The sequence below is a fragment of the Sceloporus occidentalis genome, unplaced genomic scaffold (assembly GCF_023333645.1).
Source record: "Sceloporus occidentalis isolate IW3139 unplaced genomic scaffold, rSceOcc1.0.p SCAF_6, whole genome shotgun sequence".
In the NCBI taxonomy this organism is placed as follows: domain Eukaryota; kingdom Metazoa; phylum Chordata; class Lepidosauria; order Squamata; family Phrynosomatidae; genus Sceloporus; species Sceloporus occidentalis.
In genome coordinates this window covers 97,654,309-97,672,262 of record NW_028316986.1, presented here as the reverse complement: position 1 = coordinate 97,672,262, position 17,954 = coordinate 97,654,309, and the positions used below count along the sequence as shown (strand labels likewise).

The following is a 17,954-nucleotide window of genomic DNA, read 5'->3' as shown; positions in this document are numbered from 1 at the left end:
AGGTCCTCCGAGCCGCCTAGAGTGGCCAAAACAGGAAGTTCCTCCCTGGCCCCTCAGCCAGCCAATCAGATGATTTTTTGGCCCCAGCAACGCATGCTGGGCTTACTGACGCCCCCAGCAAAGCATGCTGGGGAGTACCAGGCCCAGCAGGGCCTCTTCGGTCGGTGCGACCTCCTGGCAGCAACGCAGCACGTCAGGGGAGTCCGCCGGCTGTTCTTTGTCTTCATGATGCCTACATAGACCCTAGTTTAGGAGGGATATAGGGACCATTAAAGTCACCCCAATCCCATTCACCAAGGATCAGCATCTGTGATTTCTGGGGGTCTGTTCCCCTATGAATCAGTACAGAGCTGGCAGATGGTACCACCCTTGCCTTGCATGAGCAGTATTTGGCCCAGGGGAAATTACACCAGAGATCATTCACAGGAGGGAGTGGGAATGTTATTTTGCTGCTTTCTGATCCACAGGCAAACAGACCCATATCGATTGCAGTGGCTGCTGCCTGGTAAGGAAGGATTGGGAGGATCAGGAAAGGAATCACAGCATAGCAGTATAACTACGATGCTTATGCATTTGTAATTCCTCAAAAGAATTCCAGTTGAACTCTTTAAAGAGTATCCTTTGAAAGTTTAAAAGGTTAGAAAGCAAAAAATAAACATCGAGCTGTTTTGAAACTCTACACTTATTTAATTTAAGGCTATTTGTTCCACAGCTTAACAATATCTAATATTTGAGAGAAATATAAATATTTATGGCAATTTTTTGTGATAGTTTGTACCTAAGGCATGATCTAATGCATAATTCATTGATACTGTGTGAAAGAATAAATCAGACCTAGAAATCCTTTTCTTTAAAGTAGTTGCAAACCTAAAATAAAAGGAGAAAAAAAATCATGTTTGCTATAATCACAGCAAAGGCTGATCTCTATAATTGAACGAACTTGCTAACTGAATTTTTCTCTTCTGCCTCTTCATGAACACAGTAACTCTCTTTTAGATGTGCAGTGAGGAGCCATTGGAAATTGAAAATATGGAACAACCATAGACTGACATAAATAATTAGTTTAATACATACTGTAGTAGAGAGGCCTATTGACACATGAGTGACAACTCTGACATTCCTTCTTATGTCCCTGACAGACTCATAGGTGAGAAAATGAACTGGGTGAATACAGCCTTCAGAGCAAAACTGACAAAACAACTTTGCTCCCAGGGAGAAGCCACACATCTTTTCTTTGCTTAGTGAAACAGGCTCATAGTCAAAATTATACCCATTTTGAGACTAGAAGACTACATTAAATGAAACCAATTCCTTCACTGTTGCTGGATTTGTTCAGAGGGCTATAATAATGCTTATGAAGAAATAAAAGAAGGAAGGAAGGATGACCTCAGTAACGACCTCACAAAGATTGGAAGAAAAAGAAGAAGTTGCTCATGAAGCTGAGATGATTTGTTAAGTGACAATGGTGAAATCATATAGACCCAGTACAAACTGGCACCTCTAATAGATCAATGTTCACCCTTAAATTGGTGTAATAAAATTAACTTATCTGGTTTTAATTATCCAAGTACGGTGCGCCCGTGCCATACGCGGGCGCGCCATACGCGGACTTGAGTGTATGCGCTCAAGCCGTGGCGCGCGTGTGGGGCGGAAGGGGCGGCGCGTCCCATTCAATTGAATGGGCGCGCGCGCCCGTTGCGCCCTGCGTGCGCCCGCGCCACCGCATCGCCGCACGCGAGCCCCATTGTTTCCAATGGGGCTCGAGCATAGACGGAATTCGCCTTACGCGGAGGGATACGGAACGGATCCCCCGCATAACGCGAGGACGCACTGTAATTTATTGTATCTATATCTCCCTTTTTCATAGTTTCATTCTGTCAGTATTTATTTTTGACTTCCCTTCATAATTTGTATTAAGACATCTTTATTAATGTATTCTTATTTTACCCAATCATTCCAGTTTAATTTATTAATGCTATTATACCATCTTTTCCCCATTTTTGCAAGAGATATTTAGTTACTGGAGCCCATCCTTTTTCATACACACTATTTGATTCCTCTTGCAATTGGGATGTTAATTTGTCTAACTCCATTAAGTCATTTAATTTTTTCAGCCAATCATTCAAGTTGGGTTCCTCCTTACCTTTCCAATTTTTAGCAAATACACATCTTGCAGCAGTAGTCATATAAAAAAGATTTTTCCAAACTTCGTTTCTAAATTGTCAGTTATCATTCCTAGGAGTTAAGTGGTGGGTTCCAGTCTTAGTCTCGTATTCAAAAAAAGTCTGTTTCTTCATGTATCACATTCCATTTTTTTCGCTGTTTCCCATATGTGTATAAATGTACCCTTGTTTCCTGAACAATTCCAAAATTCATTGTTAGTATTTTTAATTATTTTCAATAATTTCTCTGGTGTGAAATATCTTAAAATCCAATTTAGATAGTACCTCAAACCAGAGAAATTATTGAAAATAACTATTTCTGTTTCCTCATTGTCTAGTTTTAATGTGTGTGAGTTCTCAGTGGTCATTATTTTTGTTTTCTTTATGTTCAACAGTCAGTCTGCCTTTGCACTTTCTTCTTTGATCTTCCTTAGTAGTTGTTCCAAGTCTGTAAGGTTCTCTGCTAGTAGTATGGTGTTGTCAGCGTATCTCAGATTGCTGATATTTCTTCCTCCTATTTTCATTCCTCCCTCTTCCATGTCCAAGACTGCTTTCCTTACAATATGTTCTGCATATAAGTTGAACAGGTAGGGTGATAAGATGCAGCCTTATCTAACTCTTTTGCCAATTGGGAACCATTCTGTTTCTCCGTGTTCTGTCCTGACAATAGTCTCTTGTCTTGAGTACAGATTCCTCATTAGGGCTATCAGGTTTGTTGGCACTCCCATGTCTTTAAGGGCACTCCATAGCCTTTCATTATCTATGCAGTCAAAGGCTTTGCTATAGTCTATAAATCACATGCTGATTTTCTTTTGGAACTCCCTGCTATGCCCTATTAGCCATCGTATATTTGCAATGTGATCCCTGGTGCCTCTTCATTTCCTAAATCCTGCTTGGACCTCTGGGATTTCTCTCCCCATGTATGGTTGGAGCCTATGTTGCAGAATTTTGAGCATGATTTTCATGAGAGATTTAGTGCTATGGTTCTATAGTTGCTGCAGTCTCTTGTGTCTCGTTTTTTATAGATGGTGGCCAAAATGATGTTGACCATCATTTTGTTTCCCATATCTGTTGACATATATTGCTTAGCACTTTATCAATTCTACAACAATCAGAATATCTCCAACTCACCTTTTAAGCCTTCCCAACATGACCATTTCAATGTCATTGAAGAGAGAGAGAATGGCGAGGAGGATCAGTGGAGATGTGTCCAGCTATTTTCTTATTGCTGGACATGCTGCAAAGGCATCATCTTTAAAGACCACCAGAGGTTCCAGTGAATCCAGCTGTAAGAAAATTGCTGGACACATCTCCACCGTTCCTTCCCAATCTCCAACAATATGGGAATAGCCATGTTAGGGAATAGGGTATGTCAGTGAAAAGGGAGTTTGGAGTGGGGCAGCACTAGGTGAGGTAGCTACAGAAACACAGCTATGTGCAGATGTATGTCTCCCTATGCAAATTCCAGCTGTAGTGTTATTTAATGTGTGGAAAAATATAAGAAACTTAATGTTAAAATGATTTCCCTTTTATTGGAAAGAATTGATGAAATCTTTCAAAAATATAAAGTTCAAACAATGCTTATAGTAGCAGGTATTTTGACATAAACGACACAACACATTTGTTTCTATGGAAAAATTCAGCTTCAAATCTCAGAATGAGTATTTCAGTTCAAAGATAGGTTGTTAATTGTATGGCTTTTATATTACTGCTTAAAGTATCGTATAAGTAATTACAACATATAAATGGAGCAATAGGGTTATGACAAAATATCTGCTGTATCAAATGCATTTTGAAGAGCAAAAATACACACTAGGCATAGAAAGGAAAACATTTTATTAGCAGCATACAAAGATATTTATCAAATGGAAAAATCAGTCACACTCACTATAACATCAAAATGATTCTGTTTTTGCTTTAATTTTTATTTAGGTATGTGTTTTGGATTCATCCTTCATCACAATAAGATCCCATGTTTTAGTGTGCAGTCCAATAACCATGAAAAACAACTGTGAAAAGATTAGAAAATTGTGTGAATTTTTGTAAATAAAAACTAACAACCAACCTTACCAGAACAGGTGAGGACTCTGGTCATCCAAATGCTTTTTGCCTACAACTTCTATCGAACCTAGCTAGTACAGCCAATGGATTATGAAGGCTTATGACAGCTGCCATCCAAACACATCCAAAGGCCACAATAGTCCATACCAGGTCTAAAAAAAATCTCATTTACCAATCACTGGGAAGAAGTTAAGTATAATTTTCACTTTTTATTTGAACACAACCTGGTGTATTGAAGCACCACTGAGTTCAGTGGGACTTACTGCTGAGACTGCAGCCTGAGAGGCATTGCAAACTCAGATTAGTGATCATGTATGGTAAAATAAAAAGAACCCTTCATTCTGTTCTGTCTTCTTTGGAGAGATTTTTGGGTTCGCTGGTAATGTAATCTACAAGGCTTTCGGGTCCTTTCACTTTAGACATGTTAAATTGACAGCACAGGGTGATTTACATGTAGTGAGTCCACAGAGATGTACATACTGAGCTTAAGGTACTCCTACCATTGACACAACATGCACTCACCCAGGCATTACCACACTTTACTCTCCCTGTGGTGCATATAGATTAGGAAGAATGGAAGGCCTATGAGGATTTTCCATTTAGCTTGCAATTTTTCCCCTCTATTAGATCAAGAGATATTGAGCACATGGAATAAAGCTGGACAAAAATATAGAAAGTGAGTTCATAGGCTTTCCAGTCTCCTTAATGGGCTGACATACTACATGTTTTCCATCAGTGTGTGAGGTGGCTGGACAAGGAGAATATGAAACCAAAGCTCCATTATGTCCTACAGAACCCCCTCACAGGCTGAACCCACATAGAAACAAATTAATCATGTTCTTTTGTTAAAACATTATTTCACACTGGGAGTTGTGTTATGATCTCCAAGAGCATACACAGGTATAAGCAATTGTGAGAGCTGAACAAGAAGATTAACAAACATCTGGTTTGGTTCTTTTCCAGTGGTCTAGGAAACATCCCCTACTATCTGCTTGGCCTTGTCTCCTGAAATTCAAGAGCAAACATTTTCCCTTCTTGCATTGTTTCTCTTCAGTGTTCCCATTCACTCCTCCCATGCACTTTATCTGAAATTTCTTTATAACTTCCCTGACTTACAAGTGCTCTATTATTCTCATTTTTTCTTATGTTTATCCTATAAAATTAATACAGTCCCTCCTTTGTAAAATCGATCCCTTCTATTTGCTATATAATTTTTTCTCAGTCTTCTTGGCTTTTATTTTCACTACCTTTCTAGTCATATTTCTAATGTTCTTATTTGCATACACATGCACCCAGTTTGGGGCCAATTCCCAAGTCAACAGTTTTTCCCCTTAGCTATATGTTCCTCCAATTCCCAGGGCTTGTAACTTGGTAATGTTACTTGGGCAACTGGGAGATCGATGGCTTGGGAAACTGATCTTAGATATTGTTTTAATATTTATCCATCAACACCATGAAATACATTTATCAATGGCACTTCCCCCCACCTTTCTTAAAGTTTACTTCTTGAAGCTCTTGCTCTAAAGATGTAAAAGGATTATGGAAATTACACATTAAATCCCAGCATTTAGGCAGAAAAACATTGATGTGAATTTCAGTTTAAAATTTGCAGTCTTTAGTATAAGTAGGTATTCTTCTGTATTATGGATTTATGTGATGATGGTCCAAAACACAGTGTAGAATAATTCAGTTTGGGACCACTTTAACTGTCCTGTCTCGATACTAGGGAATTCTGGGAACTGTAGTTTTGTTGGACATTGACCCTTCTCTGTCAGAAAGCTCTGGTAACACAGCTCACTACAATTCCCAGGATTCCCTAGCACTGAGCCAGGGCAGTTAAAGCAGTCACAAACTAGCTTATTTCTTCACTGTGTTTTGGACTGACATTTATCTAGAGAACTTAGCTCATCTAATGCTGTTTTCTTATTCTGGGACCATTCTTATGGATTCTGGGAGGTATCCCAGTTTATTGGAGAAACTTGCTCTGTGTTAGTAGAGAGGATGGTTCCTCTTTGGAGAGGCCTACCTCTGGACTTCCTCTATGGCAGTCATAGGCTTTCTGCCATCACAACTTCCCTGCCAGTAATGAAGATAAAAAGGAAACATTTCAGAGACATAGTACGGAGGCTTGGAATCCATCACAGCCAAAGCCACCACTGTCTTTGGATCCTCCCCACAACAAGTGGGTGACTATGCCACCCAGGAGCTGGTGTTGTTTTTCCTACATTAAAACCAATAGTGGAGAAATAGCAAAGGCAAAATGAGGCCAATAAGAGAAAAAATAAGATCCTGCCCACTACACACACCATTTCTTGACCCAAACTGGCATGATATGACAGGAAATGGCTGCTATGGATTCTCCATTATCTACCTTTATGGGATTGTTCTGTATAACATATAAAAGAACTTTGTGCTTTTATCACTATCTGCTAATAAAAATTCAACCAGAACACTTAATTATCAGAATTGAGGAAAATACTTTAAATATATACTTATTTATAATACTATAACTCATTGAATCCTCGAGCCCTATAACTCTTTGAATCATCATCATGACCATGACCATACTGGTTAGTTGATTCTGGGATTTGTAATCCAGAAAAGTCCAATTGGTATTAAAACACTGGGTCCTCTGTTTTTGTGATGCAGCTTTTGTCTTATTAACCTCAAACCTATGTGGTCTAGTAAGGGCACAAGAGACTCACATTAATGTATCTATGAATATACCATGGAAAATTAGATTTGAAATCAAGTGAGGTTAAGACAATGAGCAAAACCAATGTAGAAAAATGTTAACTAATGTTTAAATATCATTGATAATTTGAATATATGAAAAACAGATTTGTTTAGAACTGTACGTAAACATATTACTCTTATGCAGTCCCCTCCCAATCCTCACACTGATAAAAATGTACCATGATCACTGAGACACTTTGCCAATTTATTTTGTAAAAATTATTATGCAATGAATATATTGAAGAGTTAGATTTATCTGGATAAAGGCAAGCAATTCTAGTTATGGCACATCAAGGTTTCAGATTAATTGGATTCACTGAAGGAAGTGACACACAATGCGGCTGCAAAGCAAAGCAATTAATATTTCTGAAATCAATGGCCAATGTTTGATTTATACCATTTTGACATTCTGATTGAAGCCATCTACTCAATTCCACTGAGCCACCTCTTTAGCGGGACAAAATGGGAAGAATTAGGCTCTTAGATATGCTTCCAGTTGGGAGAACTAGGAAGGAGAAAGCTTCAACAAGTCCCAATGAAAAAGCTTTTAAATAAAGTTCAATAAAGCTTGCCAGTAATTAGCAACATTTAAATAACATTCTAAAGAAATCTTGTGCTACGTGTTTTATTTAAACACACCCATGTTTTAAATTGGCAGGTCTTTGGAAAGCCAATTCAACTATATTAAGCATGACAAGCAATACACAAATTATATTCATATATTTATAAGTGACTGAACTTTAAGATTTCTCTGTAGGGTGCAGTTAGAGATAGATGACATTCATCTACAACAAACCACATCCCCTAACTGAGTTCTGAAATGTCTGCATCTATTGTTGATAATAGTTCATTCCTGACCTCGGTGGGCTTGTGGCCAATTAATGAGATGTCAGCCTTCAGCCTCAACACAAGATCAGGCACAGTAAAAAGTATTCATCTTTCTTATGAGGTATCATTTTTTTTTATAAAAAAGTCTGAATTCTTTCATCAAGTATGGCATGATACAAAAAAGGTCATTCACCTTTGTATCACACAAGGAACTTGGTCTGAGATATACCAAAAAGTGTTTTTTTGTAAATATAAAGAAAATGCACAGTGTTAACATCATTTTTCTGTTAAGTTACTTTATCAGTACACCTTGACTCATTTGTCTTATCTATGGAGAAGTTCCTAGCAATGGAAGGAGCAGTGTATGCCTCTACTTCCAAATGGTTTATTCTTCTCACTATAGTGAAGACCATGTAGTTAATAGTGGTTTAAAAGTTTTACTCTATAGTTAAGTTTCGGTCATAAGGATTGCCTTTTTGTGACTGCGTCCAACACATAGTGGACTTCATCTCTTCCACAGGCAGCCATAAGTAGGCAGCAATAGTTCCAGTCACTTCTAGCCTGGTCTAGAAGTGAAGAAACAAAGAAGTCCAAACACAACTGAGAACGGGTTGAGTCTTTTTTGGCACAGTTATCTATGGTGCTGTGCCATCTTATCAGAATGAATATCAGTTCTGAGTCATGTCATTCTCTGCAAATAAAATCTATACACAATAAAGTGTGTATGTATAACCTGATTTGTTTAAAGAAAGTGTTCTACACTAATACATTAGGTTTCTGACATTGTAAATACAAGTACAAAATAACACAGATAAGATGTATTAATATAATGCAGAACTAGTTTGCAAGGACATATTATTTATGTAGCAAGAACTACCGCGATAGACAGCTGGAATAATGATGTCCAGAGATTTCACCTAGTTGAATATTACATGCTTCATTTTAACGCCAAGGAATCATCTCACTCTCTAAAAAAATAAAAATAAAAGATGGCTTAGGAGTGATGTTTTTACTTCAAGTATCCACACTAAAAATAGTTAAGTGTTGTATAATTAGGAAATATATTTCCCTACATTCCCTAATAAAAGAAAATCTTGGAAATTGTTGAAGTTTAGATAGCAAAATTGCCCAATTGTTACTCTAAGACAGTACTGAAATTCTGAGTATGTAACATATTTTATAAATAATAACATAGTTCCATATTTGATTCTTCCACACCAGATAATTAACTGGCTCTTCCTTCTTTCCTATATATTTCATGCTAATACTTAATATCATTTGGAATAATTTGGTAAAAGTGCATATAGATGAACTTAAACCACTAAGTCATTCCTGAAACACTAGAAACACTCATTTACTTAAACCTTTGAACACTCATTTAGTTCATCTTTGCTGGGTCTAGCAGCAGGTTTAGAATCTGCTCTCCACTGTGCTTTTAAGAACCGGAAAATACAGTTTATCTTTACAGAAATAAATATTACAGGGTTTTTTTATAGAATACTTCCAAGCAAATTGCCTTCCTATTGTATAATGAGTTCTCTAAGGACAATAATCTTGAAACGGGGTTATTATTTAGTGAAGGACTGATATAACTGAGTGCTAATGTAAATGGTAAAAACAGTCACCAATTATTATTCCAAGACTTAAGTATTTTTGAATGGACACTTGACCTTGAGATAATTACATGGGAAACACATTTTACTCCAACAAGGCAATATACAAAATACAATAACAAGCAAACATAAACTGGAAACAGCCTAAGAAATACACAGAGATGTACAAAACACACATGCACATACAAGTATAGAAGTACAAGTTGTCAAGTACAACATCAGCACCATGCTCTCCTTCAGAAAAGGGGCAATTGGGTACTCTCTAAAATGTTGTTACACATCTTCCTCTCTTTTTGCCTCTGCTGGTTCTGATGATGAGCAGAGAACCTTCCTGAAAGCATGTGATCAATTGGATCACACCACATTTCTATGATCATAGGTACCAATGGTTTTTGCATAACCCTCTGTAGAGAGCATAAAGTGCAAAATTGTCACAATGTCGCATATTCTGTGATTCTATTGTTTCGGTGTCTTGGTCTTGTGCCCTGATGCTTTTGACTGTCCAGTCTTTCCTTTGTAGTCTTTTGCTGGAGTAACAGCGTATTCTGATGTGTAGCCATTATATCCATTGACAAAGACACACTGATAGTAGCGCACTGCAGCTGAGGGTGGAAATAAAAAGGAATAGTCAGTTATGGTTGCATTGCTGTGGCAGTCACTAAAGAAACACTATTGCTGTTGCTGCTGCTGCTATTATTGTTATTTCATTTCTATTCCAATGCTGAGACTCAAAGCAGCTTACAGAATGTAAAATAAATGATAAATAATAATAATAATAATAATAATAATACATTCTATTTATATGCCGCCTTTCCAAGGATCAAGAAGTTTCAAAATAAATATGGGGGGGGGGGGGGTTACAGACAGGCAGGAAAAACCGGCTGCAAGCAGTCTTTTCAGAAGCTGGATTGAGTCCTGCCAAACTCACTGCTAGCCCTGAAGCCAGCCCCAATGTGGATGAACCATTCACACTGGGTAGATAAAACATGGCTTCGAGCTCGCTTCGTGTTTTTTTCTTCTGTTCTGTGCCTGTACATGATCACAGAGACACAGGAACAATGTTACAAAGGTCATGTTCCTACTCACATCCTGATGGCCCTACATAACGTTGCAGTGATGCCATTCACATCAGTACCAGGAGCTAACCGATATTATGGATGCCATGTTAGCTGTGTTTCCTGCACTGGCACTAACCCTGCAATCTATGGGCAAAGTGGTCAGCGCTATACTGCTCCATTATGCCCAACAAAGAAAAACACTGATGGTGCACAGTTAATAATGCGCAGGTGCACAGGAGCAAGGAGAAAATGGTGCTGGAATTTGAGCGGGAGTCCAGCTGGGAAGTGAAAGTCAAATATATAACTTTCCACTGATGTAACATCTGGTAGGTGAACTTTCAGCATCCTTTTATCCATACTGTGCATGCTCTTCCTATCATTATATAACCACACCTCTTAAAATGCGTTCCTGCGACGATTCATTAGCACAGGAAAATATGAACCTTTTTAGCTTAAGAAGCATCTTTCTAGTCGGTGCATTCAGATATACCTGCAAAGATGCACATTTTCCAGGAAGAAGTGGATAAAACGAGTTTCTTTTTAATCCTGCTTTCCCCCTGTAAATTGCATCCTATCTGGATTCAATCCCACTTTGAGACATGTATCATCTAAATGCCCCTCCTTCAAGCAGGATTGAAGTTGGGGCAGCAGAATGACAGTCTGTATCCCCCATAGATAAAAGCACATAAAAGTCCACATAAAAAGTGCTGAAATCCAGTTAAACTGTTCATAAAATTAAAACCATTTAAAACAAATCCTTTTGAAATGGAAAGGATAAAAATCTGTGAAAATGCACTCTTTTAAATCGTTCCTATTAGTTTTTAAAATCGTGTTCGCATAGAAATATTTTCACAGACAGCAAGAAGGGAGTCATCCTAGCACCCCTAGAAGGGAGTTCCAAAGCCTGGGAGCAGCCACTAAGAGGTCTTCCTTCCATGTTCTCACCCGATGGACCCATGAAGGTGGTGGGATCAAGAAAAAGCTGCAATCAAAATCTTAGATCCTAGTCAAGCTCAACAAGACGATACACTACTTCAGACAACCTGGACTTTGAGACATAACCAGCACTTTGCATTGTGGCTGGAAATGGATCAGTTGCCAGTGAATAAGTTGTAATAACATGGCCATATCCTCCCTTGTAACAACGAACCAACTAGAGTTTGTAATTGTCATTTTACTTTGACACTGCCTTCAGTTGTTTCTTATGCTCAATTTGTTCCCATAGCCATCTGTAACATGTTAGGATTCACAGTATGTAGCCATTGGGGATGGGGGCTTTGAGGGCTTTGCAACCATTGAATTCTGCCCCCTTAGATGAAGTTTCCCTTCATTTATTATGGAAGCCACCTTGGGGCTCGGTCTGGGGAAAGACGGCATAAAAACAAAGTAAATAATAATAATAATAATAATTTATTTGTGTTTTCCCGCCTCTCCCAATGGATCAAAGCGAGTTTACAGACTACTAAAATCAAATACATATGACACTCTTATAAAAGCACAAAAATATTACATCAATACTCCATCAATCAATACAACAATCCATCAAACATCTGTTAAGAAAAATGCAACATGGGATATACAGTGAAAGAAATAAAACATGTATGTGAGAGTCAGGATGACTCAGCAAAAGCAATTAGAAGCCACACAGGTGTAAATGGTAATGTAATTAGCAAGTCCTAAATGCCAAGGACAGAAATGCAAAGTGGATAATTGAACACACCTGAGAATTGTTAAAGTGGACAAGGTGAAATGATGAAATCATTAATTGTGGGTTGAAACAAGAGAACCAATGAAAATGGATGTACACGCCCACTGGGTGGAAACTGACAAGAGTGGGTGGTGTTTTCCAATGACTATAATAATGGCTATGAATCCCAATGTATTGTGTGGGTAGTAGTGGAGGAATATTGGAGTTGTGTTGGATCTGTATATAGTAGAATAAAGTAGATCTTTTATATAAGACTACTGAGTTGTCTGGTGTCTTGAGTGAAGATACAAGAGCCAGCTGGATCCTGAAGAAGTGTGAAGACTTCTGTGGAAGCAAGAGTGAGAAGGCTTGGAGAGTTTGTCAGGGTCTTCAGCCTATTCTCTGTAACTCTGCTGCTTTAGAGCAAAGCTTTAACCACTGGCCAAAACTGGTCAGCGCCGGTGCGTAACAAGGTGGTGAGTTTGAGCCAGAGGTGAAGAGCTACAACTCCCATCATCCCTGACAACATCTGCATCCAGGGGCAAGGCAGAATATCGTTGTCAACAAGCAAAAATTCATTCCCTAAATTTCTACCAGTGCAGTAATTTAAAACTTCAGCTAAGTATTTAGAAATAGAATTTAGGCTTCAAAAAGAAAGGGGTAGGCAAAGATACCAAGAGAACACATACAAAGCTATTATAAGAGTTCTAGTTGCAAATGATTTTCAGTTTTTCACTCTCTTCAGTGTTAAAAATTTGGGAGTGAAGGAAAATTTCATTGAGATGGTAGAATACTTTGGGAGGGCAATGCCCTTATTCTGCCCACCCCACCCTCAGCTATAACCCTGCTTTTCACTCTGATCAGACTTGGCACGAGAACATTGCATACAAATTCTAGGACTCTCTGCATGCATTCAGATACAGTTACTTGTTCAGCTGTACTTGACAAACTTAAGAAAATTATGACCTAGAAATGACAGATTTTTCAAGCAATGAATACCACACATTTAATCTTATTTCTATTCTTAAAAATAATGTAAACAAAATACCAGTAACAAACTCACATTTCTTAGCTGTGCCAATTTCTGAATATCCCTCTGCGTGGAAAAAAGAGGAAAGAATAGTCACAAATGTAAAGCTCCTTCATGTTATTAAAGAGAAAATTAGAACACCATTTATGTTTCTAGTTCAATGATAAAAGAAGGCGCAAAACATAAAATGAAAACTGTACTGGGCATTGAATCAAGATACAGTTGTCACCCATTTCCATTAGTTACCATTTTTGCTTCTGGGCATGGTTCCAAGTGCTGGCTGAATAAAGGCTACAGATTAGATCCAACAAAGTTATATAGAGTCTTCAGCAGTCCAGATTACTTGAGGGTATATCTTTCCCCATATGGATCCCTAGAAGTATCATCTGCATTGATGTGGAACAGAACATTTCCACAGGTTGCTCTCCAAAGTTGTGAAATGCACCACAACCATTGCTGTATGGCTTCAGGATGCTGGTGGAAGTGTGTTTATTCTATCTGGCCCCTGGCAATTTCTGAAGTGTAGCATGAACTGATCTTATTTAATGCATATTTAAAAAAAAAAGAAGAGTGAAAAGGGAAAAAAATCCCCTATTACAGATCCAACTAAATAATCCTATTGCAATTACTAAAAACCATAAGCACAGATTATTATATTGTTAGATTTCTTATTGTTCAAAAATCACACTAACAGTTTCTGATCTTCAGTTGATTTCCCCTTTAGAACCCACATGAATTTGGCCATTTGAGCTGACTCAGGAATCTTATCTTTTTTTTTTTTTAAAAAAATTAAACTATAATAAAGACAAATAATAAACAAATAATAAAGACTACTACCACATTTGCATTCTATTGAACAGAGTTAGTATGTCTGTCTGTGTTATTTGACACAGCAACCTTATCAAAGTGTTCTTCCATTGTTGGTCATAGAATCGTAGAGTTGGAAGAGACCACAGGGGCCATCCAGTACAGGTGGCCATCCAGCCTCTGTTTAAAGACCTCCAAGGAAGGAGATTCCACTACACTCCAAGGGAGTTTGTTCCACTGTTGAACAGCCCTTACTGGCAGGAAGTTCTTCCTAATGTTGAGGTGGAATCTCTTTTCATGCAGCTTGCATCCATTGTTCTGGGCCCTGTTCTCTGGAGCAGCAGAAAAAAAAGCTTGCTCCCTCCTCAATATGACATCCCTTCAAATATTTAAACAGGGCGATCATATCACCTCTTAATCTTCTTTTCTCCAGGCTAAACATCCCCAGCTCCCTAAGTCTTTTCTCATAGGGCATGTTTTCCAGACCCTTCACCAGTTTAGTCACCCTCCTTTGGACACGCTCCATTTTCTCAACATCCTTTTTAAATTGGTGATTCAGTCTGTTTCTAAACCTGAGTGCACAATATACAGTACTGTTGTTGCTGTTGTTGTCATATATCAAAGTAGTAATCCATATTTACCCCCCCCCCAAATCTTTGTTCATAAAGACTAACAAAAATATTACTGATGATAATCTAATATATATTAACATATAAATTTTAGACCACCAACGTTTTGCCTTCTTACATATCTGCCACATATGACATCCTCAACATAGGTTTGAAACACTCTGAGACATTTTTGACAACTGTTTTAGGGTTAAATACCATCTGCACATAATTTTTGCAGATTTACTTTTAAATAATTACACAGAATAAATTTTATATGTTTGGACCACATTTCCCCCCGTACTTGCTTATGGACATTATGCCCAAAATGTTGTCCCCACTTTATCATGTACTCTTTAACAGGCTCATCTTCTATCTGTAATTTCAAGTCATTTATATACTTTTAAAATTATATGGTCATCATCTTTACACAGCTCTGAACAAACTTTATTTTTGCTAACCTCTGCGGCTTCATTGCTGACCAACTCATTAATAATGAGACCAGACACAGAGAACTGGGTTATAAAATGGGCAACTTTATTTAACTCAACTTATTTAAACTTATTTCTTCGAGAACTGCAAAAAACCAGGGGGGAGAACCTTGTGTAGGAACAGCTGGCAGATGGTCTGCTCCAAGACCAATTCCCCAGCTTCCAAAGGGCAAAAACACCTGTGCCCCAAGGGCAATCCATACTTTGGGTTGCTCCCTGGCCGGCATCCGCAAGGCCAACCCAAGACTCCCCCACTTAACTCGCCAGACTTAAGTGAGGGTTTAAATCTCAAGCCAGCCCCAAGGCAAGTCTCTTTCCCTTCACGTTTACTCGCAAGACCTAAACGTGATTTCCAGAGACCTAGCTTCACCCTTTAGGAGGGTGCCGAGGTGTTCACCAAAACATCTATCTCCCCCCGCCTATGCGTGGAACCTATTTATGACCACACCCATGCCAATTGTCAAAGTCCTCAACCAACAGTGTGGGGTAGGCAAAAAAAACCCTTGGAAAGGGGAGAAAATTCCTACCTGGCCCCGAGGCGACCAGAATTAATTTTCACACTGATGTCGAGGTGGGAGGGTGGGCCAGCGTTTGAAGCCAAGTGAGAGGAGTTTGGGCAGGGAAGCCCCAAGCAAGCTAAACCCTGCCCCCTCCTCTCCCAACAGCCAGCAGAGCATGCTGTTTTCCTTTAACATGCTGGTCTCTAATGAGAGGCCAGCAAAATCTCCTCCCCAGCCCAAATGGTCGGGGAGAAGCATTTTTCTTAACTTAAATTTTCCTTAAGTTGCATATAAGCAAACCTATTAAGCTCTTTCCCTTCCTTAAGAATAATCTTTCTTGATTAAAACTTCCAGCTGTCATGTTCAAGATACACAAGTAATGATCTCCAATTTTTGATCCATATTTTCTTTAGAAAAGGCTTATTGCAATGAGGTGCTAAAATCATCTGCATGGTTTTCAAATATTTTCTTACAGTGGGAAGAAAATTGTTGAAATTACTCATTGCTACACTGAAGAAAAGATGTAGTGAAGAATTACATCCCTAGCACAATCGGAGCCACTACTATGCAATGGGAGCCCCTGCTGTGTCACAGGACAATTCACTAGCATGGTTGCATTGATGAATTGTTGTTCCTCTTCACAATCCACTAGCATGGTTGCCTGTCTTATCAATGGCATAGCCCTGTCACTGTAAAGGTACACATCATAGCCTCTGATTCAGGGTCTCATAAAGATTTTTTTTAAAGCAAAATAAGTTTGATAAGCACAAACCCAATATTTTTATGTGAAGGTTATTGTGATGGTTAATCTTTTACAAAGAAAGCAATGTTGATTATAACGGCATCCTCCAGTATCCACAACAAGATATGCAAGTCCTTTATCTCTATGTGAAGAACCCCTTGCAGTTTCATTTAACAACTCACAAAGGCAACAAATTGATAGTTTTATATTTGTTCTGCCTCATTTATGTTTATTCATAAAACCAATTCCTTTTGTTGTCTGTGTTCCTGGTATGCATGTTTCATGGCCATGCTTTTTATAGGATAACATTTTATATTTGTGTACATTTAAATGTTTCTTAAATGAAACATTTTATAATTGGGTACATACTCTGAGAGAAAGACGGAATGAAAGAGACAGAGGTAATAATAAATGGCACACGGTCATATTTGCTGCTTTTCCTCACATAAAAAAGAAGGCTAGTAAGCAAAGCCTTTTTTGTACTTGAGCACAAAAATATTATCAAATCAGTCTTTACTAGTCTAATTAACTACTTGATTTTCTTATAGAAACTGTTTTTTTGTTGTTTGATTTTGGTCTTCATAGAGGTTGAGTGCCCTTATCCAAAATGTTTGGGACCAGTACTATTTTGGATTTCAGATTTTTTAAAAAGATTTTGGACTATTTGCAGATTGATAATGAGATATCATGCAGATGGGACCCAACTCCAAACATGACATTCATTTATGTTTTGAAAACAGCTTATAAACATCGCCTGAAGGTAATTTCATACATAATATTTTTAATAATTTTGTGCACAAATAATATTTGTGTACACTGAATCATCAGAAAGCAAAGGTATCAGTATCTTGGCCATCAATGTGGACAATTTTGGATTTTGGAGTATTTTGGAATTTTGAATAAGAGATACTCAATCTATATTCAATGTTGCAAAGTAGTCCACTGCTGCTACCTACCAAGCAATGCTTTAAGAAAAGAGAGAGAGCCAAGATTCTTACTTTGAATATGAAAGCTATTATTTAGCTAATTAGATGCCTCTCCATGCAGTTCCATTATGAGCAAGACATATAATGAGCTATGCTGGAGTGTCAGGAGCAGGTCACCAAACAGACATCTTTCATTAAAGCAAAGCAGTTTAGCAAAGGTGGCCTCTCAGATGAGGATTCAGTAAAGGATGGTATGAGAAAACAAAATCACTGTTTATTTTTAAATTAACTGGTCAACTGAAGAGTGTATCAAAATTATTTTGATTAGTTCATTTTCTAATGAATTCACATAATTTGTGCAGAAACTGCCTGGAATTTCTGCCTTCTAACCAGGCTATCCCTTCAAATGGTGTATGACTTTGATCAGGAAAAGAACGGAGTGGTAGCCAGTGAGAAAGAGGAGCAATAGAAACTGACATCAGTGTTGCCAAGCATAGAAGAAAAAACTATCAACCCTTGGACTAAGCTAAGAACAAAAAGACAGCGAAGGATAAGTAAAGCAAAAGAGATATGTAAAGGTTACAATTGTAGCACTTTGATTTCACTTCACCTGACACGGTTGCATCTTGAAATCCTAGGATTTTCAGTTGGGGGGGGGGGATATTTGGATATTTGCATGCTTATTCCTATTCATGTCTAAGGCTG

At 38.1% G+C, this 17,954-nt stretch overlaps 1 protein-coding gene across 17 annotated transcripts in view; it reads right to left on the bottom strand.

Moving 5' to 3' along the window:
* Positions 1 to 3,798: 3,798 nt before the first annotated feature.
* Positions 3,799 to 17,954, bottom strand: part of TRDN (triadin) — a 256,474-nt gene continuing 242,318 nt past the window's right edge. For 13 of the 17 annotated variants that reach the window (XM_089530449.1, XM_089530456.1, XM_089530464.1 and 10 more), the window contains 2 exons: positions 13,209 to 13,241; positions 3,800 to 10,002 (listed from right to left, as the gene is read on the bottom strand). In XM_089530449.1, the coding sequence (XP_089386575.1) occupies positions 9,857 to 10,002; positions 13,209 to 13,241 (179 nt within the window). In that variant the 3' untranslated portion in view covers positions 3,800 to 9,856. Of the gene's footprint in view, positions 10,003 to 13,208; positions 13,242 to 17,954 lie in introns of all 17 variants that reach the window. The other 4 variants (XM_089530463.1, XM_089530465.1, XM_089530466.1 and 1 more) reach the window with 2 other exon arrangements.